Source organism: Choloepus didactylus, chromosome 11, assembly GCF_015220235.1.
Source record: "Choloepus didactylus isolate mChoDid1 chromosome 11, mChoDid1.pri, whole genome shotgun sequence".
Classification (NCBI taxonomy): Eukaryota; Metazoa; Chordata; class Mammalia; order Pilosa; family Megalonychidae; genus Choloepus; species Choloepus didactylus.
Window position 1 is genome coordinate 16,718,968 of NC_051317.1, and position 16,025 is coordinate 16,734,992.

General features: G+C 37.6%; 1 protein-coding gene across 4 annotated transcripts in view; it reads right to left on the reverse strand.

Annotated features, from left to right (window-relative positions):
* Nucleotides 1–481: 481 nt before the first annotated feature.
* The window catches only part of SGCD (sarcoglycan delta), a 1,065,755-nt gene continuing 1,050,211 nt past the window's right edge, over nucleotides 482–16,025 (reverse strand). For all 4 annotated transcript variants that reach the window (XM_037798832.1, XM_037798833.1, XM_037798831.1 and 1 more), the window contains 2 exons: nucleotides 1,866–1,989; nucleotides 482–655 (listed from right to left, as the gene is read on the reverse strand). In XM_037798832.1, the coding sequence (XP_037654760.1) occupies nucleotides 482–655; nucleotides 1,866–1,989 (298 nt within the window). The remainder of the gene's footprint in view (nucleotides 656–1,865; nucleotides 1,990–16,025) is intronic.

Below are 16,025 nucleotides of genomic sequence, written 5' to 3' on the forward strand. Positions count from 1 at the left end.
AGTCAAATGTCTCTTTTTAACACAAGGGTCTCAGCGCTTGAATGTCACTTGAAGATTCCCGCCATCACTGCCTGTAATGACACTAATGGAGAAGATACACCATTGCTCACACGTGTAGATAGATGAATGTTCTGCAAGTGTCCTACGCGTTGTGTAATAATGAATGGTCTGGGGAGTACTGGGCCTGACTTAGTGTTTAGATTTGGGATGGAGAATGACAGTGGATATCACAGGGTCACCCATGGTTCCTTTTGTACTGAAACCTCATTTTATACAGAGGATATATATATATTTATTTATATATATTTATATATATTTATATCCACCCACACACGCAAACACCCACGCATACACAAGCGCACGCACACATACACAAGGTCTTTGATAGGCTTTCTGTGTTCTAGTAAAAATAGCTGGCAGCCAGCATCTACAGCCAAAAGAGGCCTTTATGCTGCCTGCAGTGTCCACTATGGATAGTCTTTCAAAGGCAGACACTTGTGTTTATCTGACAAGTGGAACCAGTTCCTGCCTGGGACAGGAATAATCTTCCATTGGCGCAGACGCAGATCTCGAAGACCTTCTGCCTCGTTCCCATAGGCGTGTAGGATCCATGAGGCAGTCTAGGTAGTTTGATTTTCGCAGCATCTAACTTAATCTAAAGCGAGTAAATAGGAAGGAAAGAGTTATTCAGAGGCTGTCATCTATTTTCTAGGCATTCAGAAATAGTAGGTGCATAACCACTTTATTCAATTTGACTTAAATCTATTGAGCACTTAATATGTAATGAGTTTTCTAGGCACTGGGAGTTCAGAGATGGATAAGACAAAGTCTCTACCTTCATGGAGCTTATATTCTAGCATAAAGAAAAATCTATACTGGCATTTTGCAGAAGTGTATCAGGCAGGACAATTTACAGGGCTGATGTTTTAGAGAATATACTTTGTGAAATACTGGCCTAAAAAATGAGCAGTGGGGAAGGTGCTATTAGATTTATGACTATAATTGATTCCTCCAGAATGCACATTCTGATAGCCATCAACTGCATATACGATGTAGTCACTATTTGTAAAAGTGCGTGGTTTGGAATTTATGGCTGTTTGAAGAAACAGCTCTGATAATTGAATGCTCTATCTGATTAACTGTTTTAAAAACAATTATAGCAAATGCCAAACCAATCAAAAGGCTGGCTTGGTGTACAGAATTTTGCTTTAAAAAAAAAAAAAACTGTTTTTCCCATTTTTATTCTTAAATAAGTTTGCAGTTAAATTATATTTACTTTCAAGGTTTGACTTATCTTGTTTGCAAAAACATAAGCAGCTATGCTGCCTACCAAATTTGGATTTTGTTGGAGTGAAAGAATGAATATCTATAATCCTTCATCTTCTCATTGCCTAGTCTTACCCTATTTAAGTTTTGGCTTATTCTGGTTTGAGTTAATGGTTGGCTATGACTCTCCATTCCCAGTGAAAATAGAAGCATGAAACAGAAAGCTTTAAAAATAACTACAGGTAAATTAAGTTCATCTTTAGTCAGATAGTGGCTTAATTATGCAAGCTATCTAAATCTAATTTTAAGGTGATGAGAGAAAATTTGGAAACGGCATTCGTTTTTACAGCTGCATAATTCTGTGCTTGCAGTATATGCTATTATCGCAGCACTTTAGAAATAATGATAACTTTTTTATGTTGGGGATTTGGCTTACAATCATCCTGTTCAACATTCACTCTAGGAAATAAAATCTTTTCATTGGCTCCTTTCTTGGTACAGTGGAGGATCGACCTCAGTGGCAAAGGGAGTAGCAACCATTGGAGGAAAGGTTGATTTGTTGGAGCCATATCTCTCTGGAGTTCTTTCTCGCCCCCTACCTCTCCATCTTTGGACTCCAGTCTCAGCTCTGTTCTGCAGGTGGCTTCCATATTGCCGGCTTCTGCATTTATTTCTACTCCTTTTGGGGCTTCCATCACCAGAGACCGGGTTGGGGACTCCAACCTGGAATATATATAAGGCAGAGATTAGAGATTCCACTTCACTTTGTCATAAATTTAAGGAGAAGCTGATGCTCAGGGCATTGAAAGAGTGAAGCATTTCAGTATTCAATCAGGGAATTTTTCTAGTTTCGCTTCACAGCCCTATACAAATTTTTGAGGAGGAACATGAGAGGTGTGGGCTTTATCTTCATTACATATCACCAAGGTGGTAAGGAAGATGTTCTGAGATCCTGGCTTCATTTTATTTTATACCCAATTATTGCTTTATTGGTATCATTTACCAAATTCTTAGGCATTAAGTTTTGCTTATTTTTAGAGTAAGACATCCCCAGGTCTAAACTGAATTTCCTGGAATTCCTTCCAAAGTGGTATTCCTTCCACTTTGTTCTACTTTCTGTGCTTTCCAAGGAGGCAGAGTAAGATAGAGGTTAAGAAAATGGACTTGGAGTTAGACAAGCTAGGACTCAAGTCATGGGACTGCTACTTCCTTGGCAAGTCTGCTTTCTTCGTTCCTTCCTTTCTTCCTGTTTCCTTTCTCAAGTTTCCTCCTCTATAAAGAGCTTCAAGCAGTGCCCGGCCTATCAATATTCCTATTGTTGTTACACCAGCACATCATAAAGAAAGCCCAGGCCTTATTTTGCAACTCTGCAATGAGGTGGTTCCAAGGGTTAGAAAAGGGGAGTAGCTTGACTACAATGGGACAGCATGGGGGGTTGGTTGTTTTTGGGTGATGGAATTATTCTGTATCTGTAACACCCATTGAAGTGGTTGTTATATGACTCTATGGTTTTGTGAAAACTCACATAACCATATCCCCCAAAAGAGTGAATTTTCCTGTGTGTAAAGTAAACAATAATGAAGAGAAGAATCAGCCATACACACCATGTTATTTATTATGGCAAGACAGAGGATGATGCTCTTTAGAAGGGTATTTTGCTACCTCTTCTAATAAGAACAGTATGTACTAAAACTCACCCATCTCCTGAGTATCCTAGATTTTAATATTGTTACCAATATGAATGTATGAAGGTGTTCCTTGTTACAAAGAAAGTATCAGCCTCAGCAATGGCTCTGATTCTGTTCCATTTCCTGAGTTTTATTCCTGCATTTTCAACTTTTGGACACTGCAAATATGTGAAAAACTAAAATCATCTTCTCTTCCAACTGCTGATTCCCTGTTCTGCTTCCACTGCTCCCTCCGGGTAGGGCCGGTCCTTCTGGACCTCAATAAGTAGCATGAAGAGTAAGCAACCACCACTAGGATGCTAGCTGTGCTGATCCCAGTAATGCACAGGAGCCCAGGGAGGGTGCTTCCACCACTGCTCAGATGAGGCTCAGGCTTGCTTCCAGGCAGCAGTGTCCTCCCCTGACCTCTTTCACCTCTGATGACTTAACCAGTCATAAAGAAAAGGAACAGGTCTATAGTATTACAAAAGGATTGGCTTGAGCTTCTATTTAACTCATTCTTTCCTTCTCAATTTCTTCCCTTTTGGGTGGCAAAACCCCTTTATCTCTACCTTCTCCTCCTCACAAGACTTTCACCAAGCTTGAGCTAAGCCATGTGTGGTTCTACCTCTACTTATGGTTCACTTCATTTGCATGTGGTTTCTCTCACTATAGTATCAGAATAAGAAATGTGAGGGTGGGGATGGGTGGGGAGGTCTTGACAATAGGGAATAAAGTTTGTTCAAGTGCTGCCTTGCCTTATGAGCTTAAGACAGCTCAGTTCAGGCCCTCGTGGGTTCGTAACCACCTTACCTTCATTTTTGAAATGTCCTTGTTTGTTTCTGTCCCATCAGGTCTGGCTGACTTAATATAACATGACTTAAGATAACATTGTTTGGTCAACTCCAACTTTGTTCACACTTTTATCAATGGCATGTCACCACTTTCATTCCCCAGGTGCAAGTCCTCATGCTGCCTTCTTTCTACTCCTCTTTCCCTCCTTCCCTCCTTTATTTCATCAGTCAAGTCAGTTCTTTTCCCCTCATTATACCAGGTCATCTCTAACTTGGACAACTGTAAGTGCCTCATAAGTTTTGTCTTTAATTTTTTTTTCCAATATACTTCACACAAAAGTATTTCTTCCTGAAGTAAGTTTAAACATGTCACTTCCCTTATCAAAACCTTCACAACTGCTACAGAAAAGTTCTGAACTATTGAGTTCCCTCAGTCGCTGAAATTTGGTCTGACCTATTTTGTTCGTGTTATTTCTTGCCACAAACATCAGCTAAATTTTATTGAGTGCTTTCTAGGTGATGGATACAGCACAAAGTGTCATCTCATTTAATCCTCAAAAAAACCCCATGAATCCAGTACTTCTGTATTCCTGCTTGTACAAACAAGAAACTGAGGTCAAGGAACTTGCTCACGTTTATGCTAAGATACATACTCTGGTTAGTGATCTCCAAAGCCAGTGTGTTGTCATTACACTAAATCACTTCCAGAAAAACTGGACATCTTTCATGTTCATCACATCTTCATCCTGTGGCATTAATTAAATGCTACCTCTTTTCTTCATGGAATCAGACTGAATTTGGAAACCCAAGTGCTCTGTGAATATGAACCAGAATAACATATGGTTCACTGATGTGCACTGCACAGTGCACAATATTTTTCATACCTGTTTAGAAGTCTTACATCAGTTACATGAAATTTAAGATTTGTTGAATATGTCCATACTTGGTACATAGCAGTCAAAGGGAATGATTCACTAGGAAAAGATAAAGGAGAGAAGAGAGAGCTCTACATTGAAATAGAAAGAAGGTATGGAGCTTGTAGAACTATATCGATGGAGTGCTGGCATTTCAGACGTGCATTAAAAGTCACCTTACTCTTGTCCACTTCCCATGGCCTCTGAGATCAGCAGGACTCCCTGGCTGCTGCCTTGGAAGTCCCAGGGAAAGGGAGCTACTCTGAAACAGACTCCTATTGTGAAAAGTTAGCACAAGGTGAGGATGACAGTTTCCTGAAAGCAGAGACCAAAAGGTAACTGTCTTTCCTGTTTCACAGCCCACTTTAGTGTTCTTTGATGCTCAGGCAGACTTAATACAGTGTTGTTCACATGTTAATCTCTACACTGAGGAAAAAGTCCTGTGGCACCTGCAGAGAGTAGACAAAGCCCTCCTGAAGTGATACCAGTCAATTCCTGACCATAGATTAACAACCACAACAGAAACTGGCTTAGGTGGCATTGAGCAAGGTAAAACAGAAGAATGTTTCCTCCTGCTGGGTAGCAGTTAGAAAATGGAGAAGGAAAGGGAAGAGTCTCACGGGAGAGACTCAGAACTGAAAATTGGCCACATCCTAGAGAACAGTGGTTCTCAGATGTGAGCATCAGCTGACTTGTTAAAGCACAGATTGCTGGACTCCACCCCCAGGGTTTCTGATTCAGTAGGTCTCGGGTGGTCCCCAATTCTTTGCATTCCTAACAGGCTAACAGCTGTGCTGATGCTGCTGGTTCTGGACCAAACTTCGAGAACCGCCACTCTAGAACAAGAGTCATAAACTCAAGCGCCTGCAAGGACTAGGTGGGTGATATAAATGAAAACTGTAGGGAAGACAACAGTTCAAGCACCATAATATTTAGCAAGTGACACTAGGCATGTATGTGAAGGAGACGGAAAAAGATTGGTGGAGGCTTTTGAGAACTACAAAATGCTGGTTTCTCTTACGTGGGCAGCTGATGTTCTAATCTGGCCAATTGTTGCCAGGGCTTCAGATTTGTAATCTTTTATTCTGAATTATTAAATTTCTGGAATAGATGCAAAAGAATATTTATAAACAATAAATAGGGCATAAATAATAATAATGAAATGGACTTTGCATGCTCACGATTCTTTTAAAAAAAAAAAAAAAAAAATTTCTGACCTCTGTAGTGCCCTGAGCCCTGCTTCCTGATCCCATTTCCTTCCCTCCTGAGGAATAACTACTATCACGAATTCTGTTTGTTTTCTTACTTCTCTCTAAAATACTATGTTTGCCTCCTTGAACAGTATATTGTTTACTATTGCAAGTTTTTGAGCTTTACACAGAAAATAATTCTGCTTATTTATTCTCTAGCACCTTGCTCTTTTTGGGCTCAACATCACGTTCCTGAGATTGATCCATGTTGTGCACATAATTGTAATTTATTCAGCTTTCCTGAAGTTATCATACAACATTTATTTGTCCGTTCCACTATTGGACATTTGGGCTGGTTCCAGATTTTTGCTTCTATAAGCAGTGCTTGTCTGAACATTCTTTAACATGGCTTCTGGTGCATATATGCAAAATTTCTTTAGGGCACATATAGAAGAGTGGAACTGCTAGCTCCTAGGGAGTGCATATCTACCACTTTATTAGATAACACAACATTGTTTTCCAAAGTGTTCCAATTTGCTTTCCCGTTACTAAGGTATATAATTCTGGTTGTTTGTTGAGTATGAAATGAATATGAAATGGTATGATGTTGTCTTTTAAATTTGTATTTCCATAATTAGTAATGGAGTTAAGCAACTTTCTGTTTGGGATTCTTCTTCATTAAAATGTCATTTATTTTAATATTTTTGTCATTTTTTTAATTTGTAAGAATACTTCATAAATTCTGAAAAATAATTAGTTAACAGTTCTGTGCATTGGGAATTTCTTCTTTCAATTTGCCTTTATGTGTTTTCAATTGATTTATATTGTCTTGATGAAAAGAAGTTTTGTGTTTTAATGTAGATGAATTTATGATTTTTGCTGTAGGTTTTGTGATTTATGCATCTTATTTGAGCAATCCTTTCCTATCCTGAGGTCTTAAAGTTCAAAATTGTTTTCAAAAGCTTTGATGTCTTGCTTTTCCACAAAACCTGTTTTACCAGGTAATAATTTTGGTGAATATCTCAACAGATGCAGATCAACTTCCTCCACATAAGATGCTGAACAGTCCATACTTAGCTCTTTCATAAATATATGGGTTTCTTTATGGACTTTCTAGTCTGTTACATGATTCTATTTGTTTACCCCTGCAACAATACTTTAAATACTTTAGCTTACTTATTACAGTTTTATAATTCTTCATATTTCATAAGACAAGTCCTCCTATTTTCTTCAGGAATATCTTAGCTATTCTTGGTCTTCCATAGAACTTTAGAATCAAGTTTCACAGGGGAAACCTGTTGCAACTTGGACTGAATTTATGTGCTACTGAGACTTCAATCCATGAACAGTGTGTCTGTATCTATGTTTTCTCCCATGTATTTCAATAGAGTTTAATAATTTTCTCTATGTGGGTATTGCATATCTTTTGTGGCTACTGAAAAGACTTTTTAAAAAAGCATTGTCTTATTTCTTTTTCCTTGAGTATAGGTATGCGATTGATTTTTTTTTTGCATATTGATCATAGTCAATACCTAGGTCAATTACCTTATTTCTCATAATCTGTGTACAAGTTTATCTTAGTTTCCTAAGGTTGCCATAACAAAAGTATCATGAACTGGATAACTTAAAACAACAGAAATTTATTATCTCATAGTTCTGGAGGCTAATGGAACAAAATCAAGGTGTCAGCAGAGCCCTCCATCTGAAACCAGCAAGGAAGAATCCTTCCTTGCCTCTTCTAGCGTCTGGCATTTGCTGGCCACTCTGGTGTCTGCTGGCTTGGCGATGCGTCACTCTGCCTCTTCCATCTTCACATGCCCTTTTCCCCTTCTCTTAGGGACACCAGTCATGGTGGAGTAAGGCACCACCCTTCTTCAGTATGACCTCATTTTAGCCTAATTCTATCTGTAATGACCTTATTTCCAAGAAGGTCATATTTCTGGGTACTGGAGACTAGGACTTCAATGTCTCTTTTTGGGGGACGCAGTTCAACATGCAATAAGGTTATTTTAGGTTTTCCTTTTAGGTACTCATTGTTTTAATTTATGACAGTTGTATATCTGTTTACTTCTTACACTTTTTCTTTTCCTTTCCACACTGTAACGTCTAAGAGCATCCAATGCAACAATGACTAGAAGGAGGGAAATAGCAGTTTTGCTTCTTTTTTACCTTAAAGAGAAAGCTTTCAACAATAAACTCTTAACCATGATTTTGTTCTAGGACCCCTCCTACTCCCCACCCCAGATAATTTTTATTAAGATAAGGGAGTTTTCATCTATTCTTTTAATCTAAGAGTTTCTATTAAGTAATGTGAATTTTATCAAATACTATTTTATTCTTTATTTTTTGAAAAAATATATTTATCCTTAATATATATGGCGAATTATGTTTATTTTCCAACAGTAATCCACTTCTGTGATTTAGGAGTAACCAAACTTTCCCAAGATGTAATGTATTTACTTAAAATTTTGGAGATATATATATATTTTCTTGAATCATTTGCTAATTTTTCCTTTTTTCTAGATTAGTTATAGTTCTACAGCTGTTCTAAGTTCTAAAATTTGCTGCTTTGTTAATTTTATTTTTCCTTTTAGCATTTTTCTCTAAGTACTTATTTAACAGCATCCCATAGGAGAATTTATAATATAGGTATAAATATTTTCCAATTTTAGTTATGATTTCTCTTGTGGTCCGATTCTATAAATGGTGTTTCTTGATTTCTAATTGTTTAAGATTAGATAATTATATTTTCTTCATTGTTATTGAACTTAATCTTATGGTAGCTAGAGAATGTTTTCTGTTTAAAACGAATTGCTTAAAAATGGTTGAGGCTGGCTTTTTTGGCTCAAAATGTGTCAATTTTTATAAATATTCCATGCCTTTGTGAAAAGAATGTGTTCTGCAGTTGTTGATGTCATTTTCAATGTTTATTAATTCAAGACACTTAACTATTCTGTTTGAATTTTTAAATCCCTCTGTTTTCGTTTTTGTTTTTTTTGCTTGATCTGGTTGTATTTGGTCTTGAACTATGTTATTAGGTATATGTAGATTTAGAATTGTTCCGATCTTTCCTTATATTCTTATCAGCATATAGTGATCCTCTTTATTTCTTATAATGCTTTTTTGCCTTAAAATCCATTTGGCCTGATACTCGTATAGTTGTGATTTAGCATTCTCTTTGGATATATTTTTCAATACTTTTAAGCTATTAGCATTCTCTTTGGATATATTTTTCAATACTTTTAAGCTATTAATCTGTAAGATTATGTTTTAAATGTGTCTCAGCTGGATTTTTTTCTATTCCAGATAACCTTTTTTTTTTGAGGTAAAATTTACATACAGTGAAATGCATGGCTCTTAATTATACAATTTGATGAATTTTGGTCAATATGTAATCACCTTCCCATCAAACATCTGTACCACCTTGGGAAGTTCCCTCATGTTTCTTTGCAATCATTCCCCACCCCCTAAAGAAGAACTACTCTTATGATTTCTATCACCATTGAATAGTCTTGCCTATTTTTGAAATCCATATAAACAGCATCACAACTTACACTCTTTCATGGTGTTTGAAACTTTTGAGATTCTTCCATATGGTTGCAATAATCAGTTGTGCATTGTTTTTACTGGCAAGGAATATTCCATTACATGAGTAGACCATGATTTATTTATCCATATCTCTTGCTAGCAGACATTGGGTTGCTTCCAGTTTGAGGCTACTATGCATATTGCTTAAAGCTGCTATGAACATTCTCATGAAAGAGAAATGAACTTTGTCCTCAAAAATACTTACATAAGTAGCTAGGAGCAGAATTTCTAGGTTAAAGGATAGGTATATGGTTGGTTAATAAGTGTGGTAGGCTGCCCCTAAGATGATTTCCAATGATTCCTACCTCCTGGTATTCATTCTCTTATGTAATTAATTCTCTCCCTTTGATGGGGGCTGGATGCAGTAATTTTCTTCTATACAAATATAATATGGCAAAAGTTATGGGATGAACTTCTGTGATTAAGACTGTGGATTTGATACTGGGCCCCCTTTCTCATTCATTCAGTCTGAGGTATATCAGTCAGCCACCATGTTAAACCCAAGAAATTGAGAGATGCCAGTAGTGCGTGAGGAACTAAGAGCCTTCCAGAAACCATGGCAATGAGTTTGGAAGTGGACCCTCTTCCAATCAAACATTCAAGCCTGGGCCAAGAGCTTAACTGCAAACTCATTAGAGATCTTGGATCAGGGGCATTAGCTATGTCATATCTGGAATACTGACCCACAGAAACTGTGAGATAATATATGTCTGTTATTTTAAGCTGCTAAGATTTGGTGGTAATATGTTACACAACAGTAAATAAATAATAAGATAATAAACTGTCAAACTGTTTTCCCAGATAGTTGTGTGATTTTACATTCCTTTCACCAATGTTGATGCTGACAGCCTTTTTCATTATAGTTACAAATTGGTACTTTATTACACTTTTAATTTGCATTTCCCTGATGACTAACGATGTTGAGTACTTTTTCATGTGCTTACTGACCATTCAAATATGTTCTTTTGGGAATGGCTTGTTTAAATCTTTTGCCCAAATTTTTACAACCAGTTTGTTTATATTTTTTTGCTATTGATTTGTTATATGTTCTTGGTAAAAATTATTTGTATGTTATATATATATATATATAAAGTATTTTCTTCCTGTATATGGCTTGCCTTATTATTAATGGTGTCTTTTGACGAGAAGTTTCTAATTTTGATGAACTTTAATATATTAATATATTTTATATTTAGTGCTTTTTCTAATAAATCATTGCCTACCCCAAAGGTTACAAATAGCACCCCACTTTTTCTTCTAGAGGCCTTTAGGTTTATGATCCAGCTCAAATTAATTTCTTAGAATAGTGTTGAGGTTCATCTTCTCTCTGAAGTTTATCCAGTTGTTCCAGCACTATTTATTGAAAAGATAATCCTTTCCCAATTAAATAGCATTTGTCAGCATTTGTTGCAAATCAATTAACTATATAATTGCCAATCTATTTCTAGACTCTCTAGTCTGTTCTATTTATCTATTTGTCTAGCCTCATGCAAATGCCAGATTGTCTTGATTACTGGAACTAGAGAAGAAGTCTTAAGAATCAGGCAATGTGAATCCTCTCACTTTGGCTTTTCTAGATGCTTTGCTTTTCCATACAAATTTTAGAATCAACTTGACAATTTCTACCAAAAAAAAAGCCTGTTGAAATTCTGATTGGGACTGTGTTAAATCCACAGATAATTTGGGGGAGACTTGATATCCTAACAATATTAAGTCTGTAATGGATTTTCTTTTTTAATCTAACAGTTCAAATTTACTACTTCTAATTTATGTGCTATCATTGTTAAGTAGATTGGTTCTGTGTTCTTTCCTTAATCCTGCAAGATTATTGTCATGCAATATTTATTTACATATATCCGTGCATTTACTACTTTCTTCCCTTACTCCTTTTAGCATCTTAGACTTCCCACCTTTTCTTTCCTGGCATTCAAGAAAATCCTGCAATTTTTTTTTTTTTTTTTTTTTTTTGGTAAAGGTGTGCTGGGAGTGAGCCCTCAATTTTTGTTTTCAGGAAATCAATGTTTAATTTGTCCTTCTCTATGAAAGAGATTTTGGCTGGATGTGCCACTCTGTTGGCAGCTTTTTCTCTCACCAATTGATGTTATTCCTCTGGGTTCTTTTCCCATTTTTGTGATTAAGAAGTCAGCTGTCTGTCTAATTTCAATTTGAGAAGTTCAATTTCGTTCTTTTCTCTTATGATTTTTGTCTTTGATGTTCTGTGGTGTCATTATGATGTGTCTCTAATTAGACTTCATTTTATTTATTCTGCTTGATCTTTTCGGATTCTATGAATGTGCAGTTTTGTGAATTCATCACTCTGGACAACACTGCGCCAATGTGTCTTTGAAAATTACTTTTGCCCCATTCTCCCTCTCCTCATTTGGAAACTTGGATTAGATACTCTCACTCTCCTTAAGTTGCCTTCTGGATAATTCTTCAGATCATGTTCATTTATTTTTTCTCAAAATCTGGTCACAACCACTGGGATTTTTCTTTTTGAGATTATATTTTCTAGAAGTTTTGTTCATTTTCTAATTTGTTAGCCATCTTTACATCCTTACTCTTTCAATGTATTCCTTATTTCCTTACTCAGAGTAAACACACTCATCTTATATTCTCTCTCTGATAATTACCAATTCTGAAGCCTCTGTGGGTCTACATGGGCTGCCTTTTCCCTGTATTTGGCCTTTTTCATGGTGCTTTGTTTCCAAGTAGGTTTTATACTTCTTGAGTGTGAGTTTTCAGACTTCTTGGATCTTTATCTGCAAGAATTATTTGAGGCCTGCATTTAAGCTGGTTTGCTCTAGAAAGCATTTACATTTGTTTCCATCAAATGTAAATTTCCATCAAATGGTGCCACCATCCATTTGGACCCCTGTAAATTAATCTATTATGCTTGAGGCTTTTAGGACCACCCAGGTAATATTAAGTCAGGCTGAAAACCAGAGTTAGAGCCAATCTGAAGTTATCAAGCCTTGAAGAAACCTTTTTCTTTTCTTTCCATTCACAGCTGAATTTCAATACAGGCACATGTTCTTGCAGTTCTCTGGGTGAAAGATTCAAGGGAAGGCTGGGTAGGTTGAACTTTAGCTCACCTTTATAAATAGGATGTGATAGTTTGGGGTTCCAGTTTTACCCACAGAATCCCTCATTCAATTCCCCACTTCATGTGGGCCCGGAGATTTGTTTTATTCCCATGACCCACCAGGTCATGACAACTGAAGCTGAATTTCATCTTAGTTTAGCAAAATCTGTAAAGTTAAAGCTGGCCTCAATGCTCAGATTACTTCTCTGTGTTCCCATTTTATTTTAATATTTGTACTCTGAATAGTTCTAACCAATTTCCAGCTCAACAATGCATTTAAAATAATTTAAAAATACATCTTATTCAGTAGTTTTAATTGTTTTCAGTGGTTGGCCTGGTTAGGATACTTAGAGTACCCTGCTGCTGAACTACAGGTCCAGGTTTCTGAGTTTTTAAAACTACATTGTGACATCACGTAATCTATAAAGGTTGGCAACTTCTTTTTTTTTTTTTTTCTTTAAATCATGGGTGTGCCAACTTTCTAAGAGATAGGTCTGGCCTTGAAAGAAAACCTTGACGAGTGAGATATATGACTTTATTATAAGGATTTGACCTTATACAAGTATTGGGTACTGGTTCAACAGTCGATATCAGGCTGTTTTCTTTTTATCTGATGCAGGAGCCTGACATCAGCAAGACAAGCAGGCAGAAAGGGAAGATGGAGAAGTGGGGCAGTGCAAGGATGAACTAGAATCCACCAGGGTGGACTGGGCCCTGTGACAGTCCTTCACTACATCCGAGTCTCCAATTCAGAGCTGTGGGGGTCCTGCAGGAGAAACTCTGCCCCTCTTAATGAAACCGAGCATACACCTAGCCCAGCAGCTGGGGAAGCTAAAGGAGGCTCCAGTGGGAGCTGGAGGAGCTAAAGACCTGGCTGCTGCCCCATGGAACAAGGTGAGCCAGCAGGTGAGCAGCCACAGTGCCTGGTTATTGCACCGACCTTCCAGCAGAAAGCGAGAATGGCTGATGCTCACTTCCCATCCAAACCTCATGAGGCCATGCTAACTCAGGGAAGGGAATTCTGGGAGATACATTTCCTGCTTAGCTAATTTGATAGGTTACAAATCCACCATGCCTTGTCAACCCTGTTTTAAATGATTGCTTTGCCTTGAACGCACTGCACTCAGTGGAACCAATTTCAACTTGTAGTACAGAAACTGGTTGAAATAAAATAAGAACTTGCAAATTTGTATGGAGAAACTTGGGCTTCTCTAATGATATATAGGCTCTACTTTTAAGTCGAGCAAGACTACTTTGAAATTCAAGCCCCTCATATCTATAGGAGGTATTTAAATTTTACAAATGAAGCTGCTGTGCTTTAAGAGATCTGTCTTTAATTTCTGAGCTGAACAATCTATGCAGAGTATTCGAGGGTTCTGCTCTAAAGATTTAAGAAATGGATTGGATATCCTCATTTGAAGGCCAATTCTCTCAGAAAAGTAGTGATACTGAAGTTCGATTTTGTGAAAGGCAAACCAGACAGTCACAAAACATTCTTTTGAATCAATCCTTCTTTCTCAATGTAGAGCATGTTGCTTTATTTAATAAATATTTATTACAGTAGGCCTAAAAGACAAAGAGCAGGGCCAGCATCCCTAGAAGAGACTGGGTTGGTCTTATAGGTCATTGGGAATTGGCTCATTTGTTTGGCCAACAAACATTTAATGATATATGTATACGAAAATACTGTGGCTACAGCTGTAAACAAGATAGATCTAATCCCTGTCCTAGTGAATGTACATGCTATTCAAGATGAGATGTATTAAGCAAAAATTTGTTGATGGCGATGAGAAGTAACTTGGTGGAGAAGTGCAGGGGCTTATAAGAGCTTGTAGCTAGGTACTGGGTGAGAGAAGACTCGGGGTCTGGGAAGGCTGATGCTGATGTCTGAAAGACGAAAGGAGTGAGGCTGATAAAATACGCAAATTACAAGTAAAGGGAACAGCATGCACGAAGACTTTTAGGAGAAAACGAGTTTTGAGGGTTAAAGAAATTGAAAGATGATCAATAGAGAGTGTGTGTGATATTTATAAGAGGTAAGTCAGACATGGCTTTCCAGAATATGATGGGCCAATAAGGATCTTACATGAAGTGGCGGAGAGAGGGAAATGATGATGGGCCACATGATCTGATTTCTGTGTTGTAAAGAGTACTCGGGCCAAGGAGTGGAGAGTGGCAAGAAGAGCAACACGGGATCTGTCATTATCCAGGCAGGATAAGACAGTGACTTGGGTTCAGTGATAGAATGAGTCAAGGATGAAATCCATTACTTTGGGTTTTGTAACTGGTAGATGGTGGGGTTAATCACTGAGACAGGGAAACCTGCAAGCAGAACAGGGCTGGATAGAAATTGGGAGTTCTCATTCTACAGGATGAAAGTGCCCAGGCTTTGTTTGTGGCCCTCTGAGGTGGTTTCAGAGTAGCTGTGTGAAAAAGTACAGACTGCGGCCAGGGAATATGACAAGGAGAAAATCAGCGGTGTCTCCCAGGTTTATGCAGCCCTGGGGAGATTTTTCTCTAGCGGACCATCATTTCCTGGCACATTTGCGCATTCATTTGAAATCTTTCCTTCTCTGTGCAAATTCCATTTCAAGTACCTGTGCAACACGGAAGTCTCATGAATCAAAAAACCCACAAAACTTGTAATGCTACCACAAGGTCTGTTTTTAAAAACTCAGGGAATAATTTATTTGCTGTTGGCATTATCAGTTTGTTCTCTCCATTTCAGGCTCATTTTTTGTTGAAATTGTTTTTGTTGAAACAGTGATTACTTATCCAGATTTCTCGTTTTCATTTCCTTCATCCTAAGAATCTACATTAATCACTCCCAAACCGAGACAAGCTTTTAGATCATATTTCCCTCCCATCCTCACAGAATGGAAACAATGGCTTTTGTTACTTTGGGGAGTGACCTTCAGAACATCATAAAAACCATGTAATATATGTGGTAACTAAATGAAAGAGGGTTATCTCCAGTCTTTCCTAGGAAATAGCAGAGATTCACGGCAAGACCAACACCTGGGATTATTGTGGGGGTTAGAAGTTTGAGAAAAAAATAAATCAGAGAAAGGTCTTCTTGAAAGGAAAAAAATTGAGAGAGCTGGTTGAGGAGTTATAATGTTGATGAGACTTGGTCAATCCAAGTTGCTGCATGTGGTGAGTTCTTAGATTGCCTGAGCTCAAGCTCAGTCGGCAGAAGTGTGGACACTCAGGCCACATGTCACAGAAGTAATTAAGTCAGAGTGTCTGGGCATCTACGTATGTTTAAATTTCTCACATGGAGAGGATTTAAAACCACTGACTTAGACTGATTTAGCAGATCTATGTGTGTGTTACAGATTTGTGAACTTTAATACAGAGCCCTACCACTCCACTGATGGCTCTGTAACAGCATGTTATGATATTGCAACTGGGGGGAAAGTAAACCAAGTTGCAGCCATGGAGACTAAGTTAGTATCGTTGGTGAAATGAAGATTCTCAGTGCCTACTACATGGGCGCCCATGGCACTGCTAGGTTGCTA